At 35.9% G+C, this 14,801-nt stretch overlaps 1 protein-coding gene across 1 annotated transcript in view; it reads left to right on the plus strand.

The window, feature by feature from the left end:
• The window catches only part of LOC145259209 (cubilin-like), a 217,986-nt gene that overhangs the window by 82,883 nt on the left and 120,302 nt on the right, over positions 1 to 14,801 (plus strand). Inside the window, exons 3-5 of the mRNA XM_080117044.1 lie at positions 3,826 to 3,925; positions 7,036 to 7,160; positions 14,526 to 14,678. Coding sequence (XP_079973170.1) covers positions 3,826 to 3,925; positions 7,036 to 7,160; positions 14,526 to 14,678 — 378 coding nt within the window. The remainder of the gene's footprint in view (positions 1 to 3,825; positions 3,926 to 7,035; positions 7,161 to 14,525; positions 14,679 to 14,801) is intronic.

Here is a 14,801-nt window from a genome sequence, read left to right on the forward strand (position 1 = left end):
GAGGGGGGGGTGCTAAGGGTGCCTGAGCACCTGCCCTTTTTACTCTTGTTTATAAAGTACCCTTTTTAGAGGTATATGTCATAGGCCTTCCTCTGAAAAGAGTATTTTATAAACAAGAGTAAAATGTATCATAAGCCTGTACCGCATGGCATAATCACATTAACACACCGGTTCCCACTAGATCACTAAAGTTAAGCAACGTTGAACCTGGTTAGTAATAAATGGGTGACCATTTAAGACTTTCAGATGCTGTATATACTCTCCGCTTATCTTGGTATTGTGTTCAGTCGTCCTGGACTTCCCCTTGCCACTGGACTCAAACAGTGCCGATTCAGGAGAGGTAAAGGTATGGTTGGGAATTGTGCAACCCTTGCTTCACAATTACATGTGCATTGGGTATCCTTTGTCTTTCAAGACTGAACGGGGACATTGATCATAGGCCTGTGCCCCACCTAGACACATTCATTATTATATTTTTGCCGTTTTTTGTTCTCTTAAGCATCTGCCCCGAAAAAAAAAGTTCTCTGTGCGTCACTGGTTATAAGAGTGTTTATATTACTACAGCCTCCACTACTACAACTACTGTTAGTAAAAAAATAAAAATAAAAAATAACACTTATTGACTCCAAAATCATTGGTCAGATTTGCACCTAATTTGGCATGAATCACCCTTGGGATATGTCATAAGTAGGGCTAGGACAACAGCATATTCTTTTCATTGTTTTGACCCTCGAGTGTGTATCCGTTCATATCTTATATACTTTTATATAGAGTGATGTGGTTCTCGGTTGATTTACTGTGTCTAACTGTGTCGGATATATACTCGAGAGTAAAAAAAAATGAAAACAATATGCTGTTGTCATAGCCCTAGTCACAAGGACGTTAAAAATTATAACACTTGTATTGCTACTACTAATAAAACAAACTGGTAATATCTGGTGTGGTATTAGTCCACTGGTTAGCCTATACTGGCTTTCTCTGAAGGAGGAAGTTTATAGGAAATATCAATCACCAGCAACATGTATTTCCAAATTATGGAATGATGACATACAATGCCTAGCATTCTCAAATGGTCACCCATCTGGTACTTACCAGGCTCTATATTGCTTAACTTTAGTAATCTAACGAGAACTGCTGAGTACATATGATTGTGTCATATATTCCTTGGTGCTAATGCCACTAGTTTTATTAATACTCTTAATAAACATTTATCTGCTCCAAAGATATTGAGCGGAATTGCACCACATCTGGTGCGAAGCATCTTTGAGTTCAAAATCACCATCACCATCACAACCACCACAACCACAACTGCTACTAAAAAACAACTACTAGCACTTGTGTCCCTTTCACGTATATACTCTCCAGTAACTCGACAAGAAGCAAAATCTCACCCCTTCACTGTTCAGGTTCACAGATGCTGGAAAGCTTTCTAATATAACTATTTATTCCCTCCCTTGGACTGCTAGATTTTGTTTCCTGTATCCCTGACTACTACTAACCTACTGAAGTTTCAATATAATATGAACAAGATATCTTGCTGCTCAACTCCCTTACATGATCCCAAATATCAGCCCTTGCGTTCCAAGTGGCAACATGCCTTGTTAAAAAAAAAGTAAAAATAATAACGCTATTAAAAATCAATTGTTCAACATATACAAGACGGTGGGGTTGGGGTTGGATGTGGGGAGGGGGGGGGCAAATGCTGAACTTAGTCATTTTTTATGTCTCCTTCACTGTGCACTCACGGGGGATCATGCATGCTTCACTTGTTCGTTCTGTCGTTACTTTGAGTCGAAATGCTTTTTGCATGCAAATCGAAGTTTTTACATCCCACCATGTCCACCATATAATAATTTTGTTTCGTTGAAGCAGAGTAAATTGTAACAGACATCGCTAAGTGATTAAATGATTTATTTAACATATGTACCTAAGAAGAGACGCGCGTGTTGGTCTACCTTATGTTCAAGATGTACAAGACTGTTTACGCCATTACTACATGGTTACATTTATTGCGCGTATGAAAGTAGTTCCATTATATTACTACAGTATGTTTTCCTGTTTAATAATATTTTCGTAATCTTTTCTGTCCTTTTTTTAATTTTTTTTTTACTTCAATCAAAGTTACCAGAAATCAAGGGGCAGCCTCTTAGGGCTAACACTTGATCTCGACATAAGTTACATAGATAATCGCGTGTTCCATTATATTCTCATTTACTTTTCAAATGTTGAGTTAATAAAAAAGTAGAGAACTTTAATGCTCCCCTCACATAAGGAATTCATCTAGTCTGGTGGAGTATCCAGCTTGGTGCTGTTACTTGAGGTAACATCACTTGAAGAAGAGGCACCATTCCTCGTAAAAGCCATTGTTGGTTGGCCATACTGAGGAAATCTGATTTGGGCTGTGAATATTATATTATTTAGAATTTTGGGTTATGAGTTTACTTGTAAAGAAATGTATTCTTAGGCCAGGTTGTTCTGACAAATATATAGCATACTCACAAATATGCTTAGACATAATCACAATAACAGACAAGTTCTCATTAGATCACCAAAGTTAAGCAACGTTGAGCCTGGTCAGTACTAAAATGGGTGACCATTTGGGAATTCCAGTTGTGTATGTATGCTCCGCTTATCTCGGCATTGTTCCCAGTTGTCTAGCACTTCTCCTTACAGATTCAGGAGAGGTGCGTTTGGGGATTGCACAACTCTTGCCTCTCGATTACATGCGCAGCTACTATAACAAGAAATATGCATTCTCTTTCGAGATTGAACGGAGGCATGGACCATTTGGAAATACCAGGCAATATATGTAAGAGGATATCGACACCGCCCTGCAAGAACTGCAAAAACCTAACGTTGTCATCTTGCCTAACCAGGATATGCATGCGACTGGGAACCATTTGTGAATTTGATATTCCCCTGAGATTTCCTCCATCGGAGGAAGCTGATTCAACTCGTTTAGAGTGGATGCTGCTAACAGTGTTGCCGGCTGATCCTGACAAAACTCTGTACAGAGAGACCTAAGAAACTCGAGGACAGTGTTTTTTTTTGTTTTTTTTTTACACAGTGATCACCACTTATCAAGGCCCGGAAGCCACTCAGGGATAAGGGTTATTGCAAGTTCATTACGTCAGTGTGGAGATTTGATGAAGTGTTTAATTAGGTGGGGGGGCGGTTCATTAGGAATTTGTTAACATTGGACTTGAAGACATCCAAGTTGTAGTCCGGAGGGAAGCAGGCAGACGGAACAGAGTTCCACAGGCGTGCAGTTCTAAGAAAGAAGCTTTGTTCATGGAATCCGCGTTTTGATTTAGGCACAGATATAGAGTGGGGGAAATTTTTCACAGTGGATTCAGCTAGACGGGTGTTTTTCGTGAAAGATTGGCGGGGGGGGGGACCAGGGATTGGAGTTCAGACGAGCACCTGCCATGAAAATAACGATAAAACAAGGATAGGCTTGCAACGTCTCTTCTGTGGGAGAGAGGTTGCAGGGTAGAGAAAAGGGCATCCCCCACTAAACCACGAAGTCTATTTTGTACTCTGTCAAGGCAGGATAGGCTGTTTTTGGCAACTCCTGCCCAGATATGGCAACAGTATTCCATCCTTGGACGTACTTGGCTTTTATATAGATAGAGAATTGCATCAGTAGTGAGATATCTTCTGGAGCGGTAGAAGGATCCCACTATCTTTCCAGCGACCTTGGCAACAGACTTGATGTACGTGTTCCATTTCAGATCAGGAGTAAAGGTCAGTGTTTAGTAGACATCCAAATCCGTATTATAAAGTTCTCGTATAATAAATAATAAAACTTTTTTTTTTTTGCAGGCGAAGAATGCCAACAATTTCAACAACTTACGGCCAGTTCCTATTATACTTATCTGACCTTCCCTAGTTCGGATAGCGATTCCGAGAGTAAATACGACAAGTAAGTATCTATGCAGAATACATGCACAGCCCGCATGACATGCACATGCGTGCACACATACATACATACATACATACACGCATGAGCATGTACATGCGTGCGCACATACATACATACATACATACATATATACATACACGCATGCGCATGTACACAGACATATGCGCACGAACTCATATATATATATACATACAAGCACATGCACACACATATACGTATATACACACGCACACATACATACACGCACACACGCACATACATACACGCACACACACATATGCACACACATACATACACGCACACACACATATGCACACATGGACACACACATGTGCACAAATTTTGATGTAATCCCTACAGCCACCTACCTTGAAAATGCTGCTGTCAAACCTGACATAGTTATTTGGATTAAGTCAGAGAGAGTGGCAACCTCGGTTGAAGTGAGTGTTCCTAATGATTGAAGTTTGAACAGAGCTGAAAGGGAGAAACAGACCAATTATCAAGGTCTCATGTATGATATGAAAAGAAACTGGAATCTTAGGGAGATATCAATCATACCAGTTATTAGAGGTGCCACAGGGCTTACGAGGGGCGTGCAATATGTAATGCCCCTGACCCACTTCCCATAGGAGTAGAGCAACAAAACTTGGCACAGTTATTAGTCTTTCTCTACATAGGAACCACCCAGAGTTATGCATTTCTCCCATCGTTTGATGCAGCTCTGGAGACCGTTTTTGTTGAACACCCGAGGTTGATCCTCCAACCATGGCGTGATTTCAGAAATCAAGGCTGCATCATCTGGGAAACGCTTTTCTTTCAAAAATAACTTAATGGCTGGGAAGAGGTGAAAGTCAGAGGGTGCAAGGTAAAGAGAGTAGGGAGGATGGGGTTGGATTTCATAACCACACGCCCGTGCTTCTGATCTGGCGACATGTGAGTTATGGACCAGAGCGTTGTCCTGCAGGAGGAGGGTACCTTTGCTGATCTTGTCCCGCCTCTTGATTTTGATAGCTGCCCTTAATTTCCTCAAAATTGAAGCATAAAAGGCTCCTATAATTGTGGTACCCTTTGCCAGGAAATCTGTCATCACTACTCCGTCCTGGTCCCAGAAGACTGTGAGCATGACCTTGCCAGCGGAGGGCTGCATCCTTGCCTTCTTTGGAGGTGGTGAGTCCAAGTGCTTCCACGGCATTGACTGGGCTTTGGTCTCTGGATCATAGTGATGGACCCAGATTTCATCCTGTGTAATCAGTCTTTTGAAAAACTTTGACTCATCTTCTTGGCACATCCTCGAGCACTTAACGCGTTTCCCCTTCTGGAATGGTGTGAGCAACCTGGGAATCCATCTGGCAGACACCTTATGCATATGCAAATGGTCATGAGTGATAGTTTCCACAGACCCTGTACTAATTTTGACATCTTGGGCTATTTGACGGATAGTAATGTGCCGATCTTCCAAAATGGCAGCCTCAACTTGACGGACAGATGCCTCATCAATGGCAGAAGGGAGGGGGCGACCAGGTCTGGGAGCTTTTTCCACAGACTTCCGGCCATATTTGAATTCACGATGCCAGCGTTTTACAACGACATATGATGGAGCATTATCACTATAAGTTTCTTTCATTTCATCAAAAGTCTCCTGTGTTGTGCGTCCTTTCAAATACAAAAATCAGATCACTGCTCGACATTCAACAGGCTCCATTTCACACCTGACTCAGTTCAAACACCTGTAAAACAGAAACTATAATTAGTTCTGAGTTGTAATTTGTCGCATAACCCGTAGAGATATAAATCATTGCACATGCAAAATTTCAGCTAGATCAGACAACTGGAAGTGGGTCAGGGGCATTACTTATTGCCCGCCTCTCGTATGAAGAAGAACCTGAAGTCCTATCTAACTAATATTCCTAGTGAAGCAAGTGCAAAACAGATCCAAACAATTGCACCTAAAGGAACAATGAAGATACTAAAAAGAGCTTTCGGCTGGTTTTAATAAAAAGCAGGTGAATGTTGGTAGCTGGCTTGGTTGCCCCATACCCAGCATTATAATTTTCAAAGAAATAAAATTTAAAAAAAATAGTTTGATGTCATAAAGAATTCATCATTCATTGCAAATCACAACCCAGTGCAGAAACGGGTCGTTCTTGTTGCGTGAAAGAAGGGAAGATGACACTTCATAATTGCATTTCTTTTGGTTGTCGTTCAATCCGTGAGGCACCCATTTATCAGGGTTTTTTTTTTTTTTTGCTTTTCCAATCTGTCTAACGTAGTTGGAAATAGCTGTATACTTTACGTCTAATTCAAAAGCAAGTTCTCAAACAGTTGTGCATGAATCAGCTTTGACGAAGGTTCTTAATTGATCATTGTCAACACCTGATGTCTGAGCACTACACTCTTTATCTTTAAGATTCTCGTCGCCGCCAAAAATTTCTTAACCCACCATTGTGCTGTGCATTCAGTAGTGGTTCCTGGGCCAAACACTTCGTTGATATCACAAGCTGTTTCAGCAGCTTTTCGGCCTAGCTTGAATTGAAATAAGAAGATTGTACGAATTTGCTTTTTTCCATCTTGTATTCAAGGTTCTGGAAAGAAGACATAATTGTTTTAAAACGATTGTAATTTAAACGGTTAGATAGAGCGAAAAACGTCCTTTAAAATGATATATAAAGTAAAGGTATTATAATGAAAACTTATTTGAAAATACATCATCTGAAATTAAAAATTCTGCAAGAATTTTCTTCTCAATATCTATATTAACAAAAAAAATCTTAATAATTAGTTGCTCAGTTTTTAGTATTGTCATGTTTGCAGGTTGAACCAATTAACGTATAAGGCAATACAAATGAAGACTCAACAAACAAAGGTAGTTCAATAAGAAGTGTATTAGGAAAAGTATATTTACAGTATATTTACATAATGGTTGTCAGGTAAGAGAGTCTTGGCTGGAGAACATATCTGCTCTCGACTCGGCCTTCGGTAGCTTCTGGTTAACACACACTCAGACTAACCGAGTCTTGTTATTTATGTGTAATATTATTCGCATATGTAAATGAGTGGGTGCCACCACAACAAGTATTTAAATCTTTCATTGATTATTATTTCTTTTCCAGCAATCAGTCTTGTAGTTGGTTGATCTTTTCGGGTGGCAAAGATCTTTCGTTGGAAATCCAATGGCTATGGGTGGATATCGAGTTCACAGTTGGCTGCAGTGCAGACTACGTTCAAATCTACAGAGGTGAGTTATTCTAAGAATTGCACAATGATATGACAAGTGCAAATTCTGCCACACAGAAGTAGAGAATGTGAGCCATCGTTAAAGGTCAAGTGGAGGACAACTAATATACAATGCGACACAGTGAAGTGTGTAAATATCTCCACGATTTGTGAAAAGTTGAAAATCGAATGTGTCAGCAAGTCCGTTGAACATATACCAAAAAGAGCAGTTAGAAATAAACCATACACAATCCACTACGACTATGCAATTCTTACAACTGCGTACCTAGAAAACAGAGTTATTAAACCTGACACAGTCATATGAGACAAGAAAGAGAAAGAAGCAACCTTAGTAGAAGTTAGTGTCCTCAATAGTGCAGGGAGCTGAGAGGGAAAAGATAACGAAATACCAAAGTCCTATTTACAACATGAAAAGAAGAAACTGGAATCTTAGGAAGATCTCTGTCATTCCAGTAACTATAGAAGCAGCCAGAGCCATGAAAAAAAAAAAAAAAAATTCAAAAGCTAACTAGCAAATATACCCAGTGAACCAAGTGCAAGAGAGATTCAAATAATTGCATTTGAAGGAATCTTACATAGATTTCTCAATTGTAACGTATGAGATAGAGGGTGAGTGTCTGTCATCCATTCCCAGCTGATAAAAAAAAAAAAAAAAGAAAGAAATCTGGGACTATTGTTGGAACCGAAAGTGAATTATGTCTGGAATAAAAAAAATCTTATTTTACATATTTCAGTAATTTCACTATTACTAATCTAACTTTCAGTTAGAGTTTCACTTTCCCAATTTCTTCGTTCTTAATTGGTTGTAGTAGTAGTAGTAGTAGTAGTAGTAGTAGTAGTAGTAATATACTTATTAGTCGTATTCTCTGTATTCTATTATTACTATTATTATTTATTTTACTCTCCTCAAAATTATGGTCACACCGATTCTAATGTTCATTGTTTTACTGTTGCCTGCATTCCATTTTATGACTAGGGCTTAATTTCTTAACTTCCTGACCTTAATTTCTTAACTTCCTGACCTTAATTTCTTAACTTCCTGACCACCTCATAAGAAAAAAAAAATTCTCTGTCTAGAAGGATTTCTCAATCATTGAAAAACACTAGCACGCTTGATTTTTTTAATTTATCCGCGGTCATGATTTCTTGACTTATTGACCAACATATAAAAAACATGACAAAATAACTCAGTCTAGAAGGATTTCTCTTTCATTAAATTAACACCAGAATTAATGGTTTTATGATTGATTTTAATATTCCTTCGCAAATATTGTTTACATTACTTTCCTGTATGGAGGTAGGATGGCCAGGCACAATTTTTTCGGGGGTGGTGGTGGTGGTGGTGGTGGTGGGAGGTTGGATTAGGGTTAGGGTACAACGCTAACTCACCGGCTTTTTTCCCATTTATTCTTTAGGGATTTTCTCCTTCTTTACACGTGCTACCAACGCGGCTGTAGGAGTTTCCATACCAATCACTTCTGCAAAACAAAAAGAATTTACAAAGATTTTTCCCGCATTGCAAAAACACAAGAACCGATGGTTTCCGGATAGAATGAAACATATCTTCGTAAACGTTCCTTACTCATATGCACATGTTTTTAAAAAATTAACTAACATGAATTCTCACATTTGTGTTTATTGTTTCTCCATTGCTTAAAATATTTCTTCGGAAACATTTCATTTTCTGTTTCCATTATAAGGGGTGGCACTTTTTTTTTATATATATATATACGTTAATAAACGTGCTACAGAAAATTCCTTTCTATTAGAAGGGATATCAATTAACACTCCCAGAAAACAAAATAAAAAAAAAATTAGCTCAGTGTACGATAATGCAATGCATAATTATAATTTCATTTGTTTTTAAAAGGTGTGGAGCTTTTCTAACAAATCTGTTCTGTCTTTGTGCCATCTTTCCTCTAACTAACGCCGGTACACGAATGCTAGTACACACACACATACATATCACACACACACATATATATATACCATAAGTATATAAGTATACACACACACATATATATATACAGGGTGTCCATAAAGTTACTATACAGTCTTACAAGTTACTATACAGACACCCTGTAATATATTAACAGTACAATAAATTTGCGCTCTTCCAAAGTTAGCTTGCGTGGCATGCTTGATTAAATAAACCTGTAAAAATAAATATTAACTATTAATACAAATATAATACAATAAAACAATAAGACTGTATAGTAACTTTACGGACACCCTGTATATCATAAATAAAAACTGTAAATTAGAAATATACATGTACAAATTTGTTTTTCGATAGAATAGCTCCAATAAAAAAAAAATGATGGTGAAATATCCTTATTCCACGAAGTTTCAAAGAACGTAACGTTCTTCTCATCAGACGAGAAGAACATTACGTTCTTTGAAAATCTGCAGAATAAGGATATTTCACCATCCTTTTTTTTTATTGAAGCTATTCTGTCGAAAAACAAATTTATACATGTATATTTCTGATTTAGGTTTTTATTTATAGTTATGGTATTAAGGTTTACTTCTCACTGTCGTATGGAGCTTTATTTGCTTGGTTGGGATAATATACACATTAATATGTTTATTGGACTGAAGCTTACTTTTGCATTTACCTAGCAAACTTCTCGTATTAATTACATATATATATATATATATATATATATATATATATATATATATATATATATATATATATAGTCATCCACATACAGTACTGTGTCGCTGTTTCACAGCTCATCAGTGCGGCTAGACAGGCAACTACCTCAAGCCAGGATTGAAACCCGACCGTTTGTACGGCAGTCAAGGCTCCTAACCATTACGCTATTGGCGGCTGCTTTAACGATGTTTTGATATCGTCCGAAATACCTCCGCTCGATTTGTTTACACAAAGAGCGTCGCTTATATGCTAATGGTAATTCGTGTATATATATATATATATATATATATATATATATATATATATATATATATATATATATATATATATATATATATATATATATATAGTAATGTGATTGATAATTTAAAATTCAAATTAAAATTAAAAATTAAAAATCTGTTTCATAAGAAGGAACAACAACAAAGTCAATAATATCATTTGTACGATCGTTTCGGAAACGATGTTTTTATTGTGATAGACATTAAGCCACGGACAATAATTTTGACATATATTTTTTTTTAAACAAAGTCTCCTCATCAGCAAAAGTATTGGGTGGGGTTTTTTTTATATGTAAAAGACACCATAAATAAACCTAGCAATTTTTAAGTAAGGCAGATGTATCGGAAAAAAATAAAAGAAAAAAGAAAATATTTACTTGATAAGAAAAGTAATATATATGGGTTGAGAATAAAAAAATAGAATAAAATTATAAATCTGAATTTGGTTTAAATATAAGGTTATAATGATATGTTTTTAATGAAAGTTAAGAATTATACACACACACACACACACACACACACACACACACACACACACACATATATATACACATACATAGAGAGAGAAAGAGAGAGAGAGAAATTGTTTACATACATAGCTTCTACACACACACACACACACACACACACACACACACACACACACATATATATACACATACATAGAGAGAGAAAGAGAGAGAGAGAAATTGTTTTACATACATAGCTTCTAATGTATATATATATATATATATATATATATATATATATATATATTTACATATATAGCATATAGCTTCTAATATATATATATACTAGCATAGGTGCCCGACGTTGCCCGGGTATTTGGAGGTGTATGTTGAGCAAAAAAAAAAAAGCGATCAATTTTTTTTTACTTTGACCCCTATTATGACCCCTTAACATTTATTGTTTTGGGCTCAAATCAAGTTATTAAGTTAGATCCATGTCCAAGGAACCTATATATAAAATTTCAAGTGTTTAGACTGAAAATTGTCGGAGAAGTTTGGTAGAGTTCTCAAAGGTCAAATCGTTGAACTTTGACCCCCTTAACAGCCAAATTTCTGACCGATCACATCGATTTTCCCAAATTTCAGTATCCTGTATATCAAATTTCGAGTCTGTAGACTAAAAATTGACAGAGTTATTGCGTAGGGAAATGTACACACACAGACAGAGAGATACACAGACAGAGAGATACACAGACAAGTTCACTTTTACACACACACACACACACACACATATATATATATATATATATATATATATATATATATATATATATATATATATATATATATATATACAGTGATGATCATATTTATTGACACGGTAAAATAAAAGTTAAATTTTGTCTAATAAATTCTAAAAAAGGGATTAAATTAAAGAAAATAACAAAGTATATTATGTATTTTTAACTGGCCTTTCCGATGCAGCAATCGGATTTTAGAAAAAATAAATAACAAAGGAACAACAAACATAATTGCAAAAAACCCTTGTTCAAAATTATTGGCACGGCTTTGTTTTTCTTTTAGTATCAGTATAATATCAATCAATTTCCGGTTTACGTGCTTTCTGAACTTTTTTATAGCCATATTATGCTTGTTTAACGCTAATTCAGTGAATAATTTTTTTCAGATAATTTTTAGATAGCGATTTATTTAAACTATTATAAGTGACTAAATTATAATTTTCAATCGCCATGGTTAAAACTAAGGAACACAGCGAAGACGTCAGGAAGCTTGTTGTAGCATGCCATACCAATGGGGAGGGCTATGATAAGATTTCAAAGAAGCTAAACCTTCCCAAATCCACTGTTAGAGCCATAATAAACAAGTTCAAATCGCAAGGCCACGTTATGAGTTTAGAGGGTAGAGGGAGAAAAAGGATTCTTTCCCCAAGAGATGAACGGAAAATTGTTCGACAAGTAAAACAAAACCCAAGGATCTCTGTTGGGGAGATTGTTGATGAACAGAGCACCTCTGGAGTGAAGTATCTCGACATACAGTTGGTAGAGTTTTGAAGAGAGCTGGTTTAAAAGCATGTCGTCCGAGAAAGACTCCCTTATTGAAGCCTATGCACCTGAAAGCAAGGCTAGCCTTTGCAAAACGTCATATTGATAAAGATGTTGCATTCTGGAAACGTGTTCTATCGACTGACGAAACGAAAATAGAGTTATTTGGCCATAATAAAGTGTCTTATATTTACAGAAAATCTGGTGAAGCTTTCCTGCCTAAGAACACCATACCCACAGTGAAGCACGGTGGAGGCAGTTTGATGTTTTGGGGATCCTTTGCTGCCTCTGGACCAGGGCGACTTGTTAAGGTCACAGGTAGCATAAAAAAGGAAGATTATGTTAAAATATTGGATGAAAACCTGAAAGACTCTGCTAAAGAGCTCTCACTTGGTCGTCGTTGGTGGTTCATGCAAGATAATGACCCAAAGCATTCGGCTAAACTGACTAAGAAATGGCTTGAGGACAATCATATTAATGTTTTGAAGTGGCCATCACAAAGCCCAGACCTTAATCCAATTGAAAATTTATGGAGAACATTAAAATTGAGGGTAATGCAAAGGAAGCCTAAGAATCTTATTCAATTGGAGGATTATTGTCAGGAAGAGTGGGCTAAAATTACTACTGAAGAGTGCAACAACTTGGTTGTAAACTATGAAAAGCGACTGAGGAAGGTAATCAAGGTCAAAGGCTATACAATTGATTATTAAATAAATCGTGCCAATAATTTTGAACAAGGGTTTTTTGCAATTATGTTTGTTGTTCCTTTGGTATTTATTTTTTCTAAAATCCGATTGCTGCATCGGAAAGGCCAGTTAAAAATACATAATATACTTTGTTATTTTCTTTAATTTAATCCTTTTTTTAGAATTTATTAGACAAAATTTAACTTTTATTTTACCGTGCCAATAAATATGATCATCACTGTATATATATATATATATATATATATATATATATATATATATATATATATATATATATATATATATATATGTATATGTATATATATATATATATATATATATATATATATATATATATATATTTATATATATATATACAAATTGACAACGTGACCCGATTCGATAAGCCTCTGTGTCTTTCGGATGGACTTGACATATTCGGAGGCAGTGGGTGTATGACGGGACAAATCTAGGTTGCGCTATGTACATATTGTTACGTAATCTGATGGCGTAAGAAAATAAAAAAGAAGAATGCAAAGAAATGAGCAGAAATAGAAAATGAAGAAAAAAAAATATTTTCGGACTAACAAAAGGAATAAATAGGAGGAGAAAAAGCCAAGAAATATAAAGAAACGATGAGGAAGAATATTTTTCAGACAATTTAATTATATATATATATATATATATATATATATATATGCATATATGCGTGTGTGTGTGTGTGTGTGTGGAAATATATTTTATTTCTTTATAATATATACCAATCCTTATTTAAGAAGCTCAATTACAGAGCAATCTAGTGAATAAATAACAAAAGACTATATTCCAAAGTTCATTATGTTGACCATCTTATAATTTATTCCTTTTAGCTGACATTTATAATTCTTGACATATATATATATTTATAATATATATTTATATATATATATACATATATATATATATAATGTGTGTATATATATATGTGCGTGTGTGTGTGATAGTTTATGTGTGTGTATGTTTATTTCTTTATTGTTTTTGTTAGTTTTAAAATTATTTTGTATCTCTATCCTAGAGTAAATTTTATCCTGTGAACACAGTTGTTCGTTATTTCTCTCCTACAGTTTAATAGATGTTGGTGTTCTTTAAAGTAAAGGATAGCAAATTTTTCATGAAGGCATAATCTACATGGGTCGTCTTGGTCTCTACATGTGCTTGCTTGTCTTACTATTTTCCATTCGATTACTGGCGAACGTCCGTTTTCCTTGAGTTCCCAGTATTTGTTTGCTAGGGCCGTTTTCATTCGGTGTTTCTTATTATTGAATGTACTTTTGTGGTCATAATATTGAGTTTTAAAATCAAAGGAAGTCATATCTACGTAATATTTTACACATGTAGACCCAACACGTTGTAGACTCAGTCGCTAAGATTACAAAAAATAGGAAAGATGAAATAGCTCCAACACCTGTTACAGGTTATAAGGAAAGGCCTTTATTTCTCATTCTCCCGCCATGCGTGACTTCTCGTTATGGCTGTGATGTCATCTACATCTCGAATGTGATTATCTTCTCTAACGTTCCCTCTCTCCTTTTAAAAGCCTTATTCTTTTTCCTTACCGTGACGTCATTTTGCACATAGCTCTGTATTTGCATATAGCCGCCATGTACGCATCAGCGCTCTGTTACAATTAGTCATTATTCATTTTGATGAAGTTTTTTATTTATTTATTTATTTGGTTTGTTGTCAGGTATGAATCGGGAAACTGGAGAGTTGCTCGATCATCGATGCGGGAAAAGCACAAGTGCCATTCAAAACATTGGACGTTACGGGTTGGTGTATTTCAGCAGCAACAATGAAACGGTGGGATCTGGGTTCAAGTTTCGTTATCGGTCAAAATCAGGTGAGATTGAAATAAAGAAAGTTGCCAATTCTCTCCTCTTCTCTCTCTCTCTCTCTCTCTCTATATATATATATATATATATATATATATGTGTGTGTGTGTGTGTGTGTGTGTGTGTGTGTG

This window comes from Euprymna scolopes, chromosome 34, assembly GCF_053919585.1.
Source record: "Euprymna scolopes isolate OS-2025 chromosome 34, ASM5391958v1, whole genome shotgun sequence".
NCBI lineage: Eukaryota > Metazoa > Mollusca > Cephalopoda > Sepiida > Sepiolidae > Euprymna > Euprymna scolopes.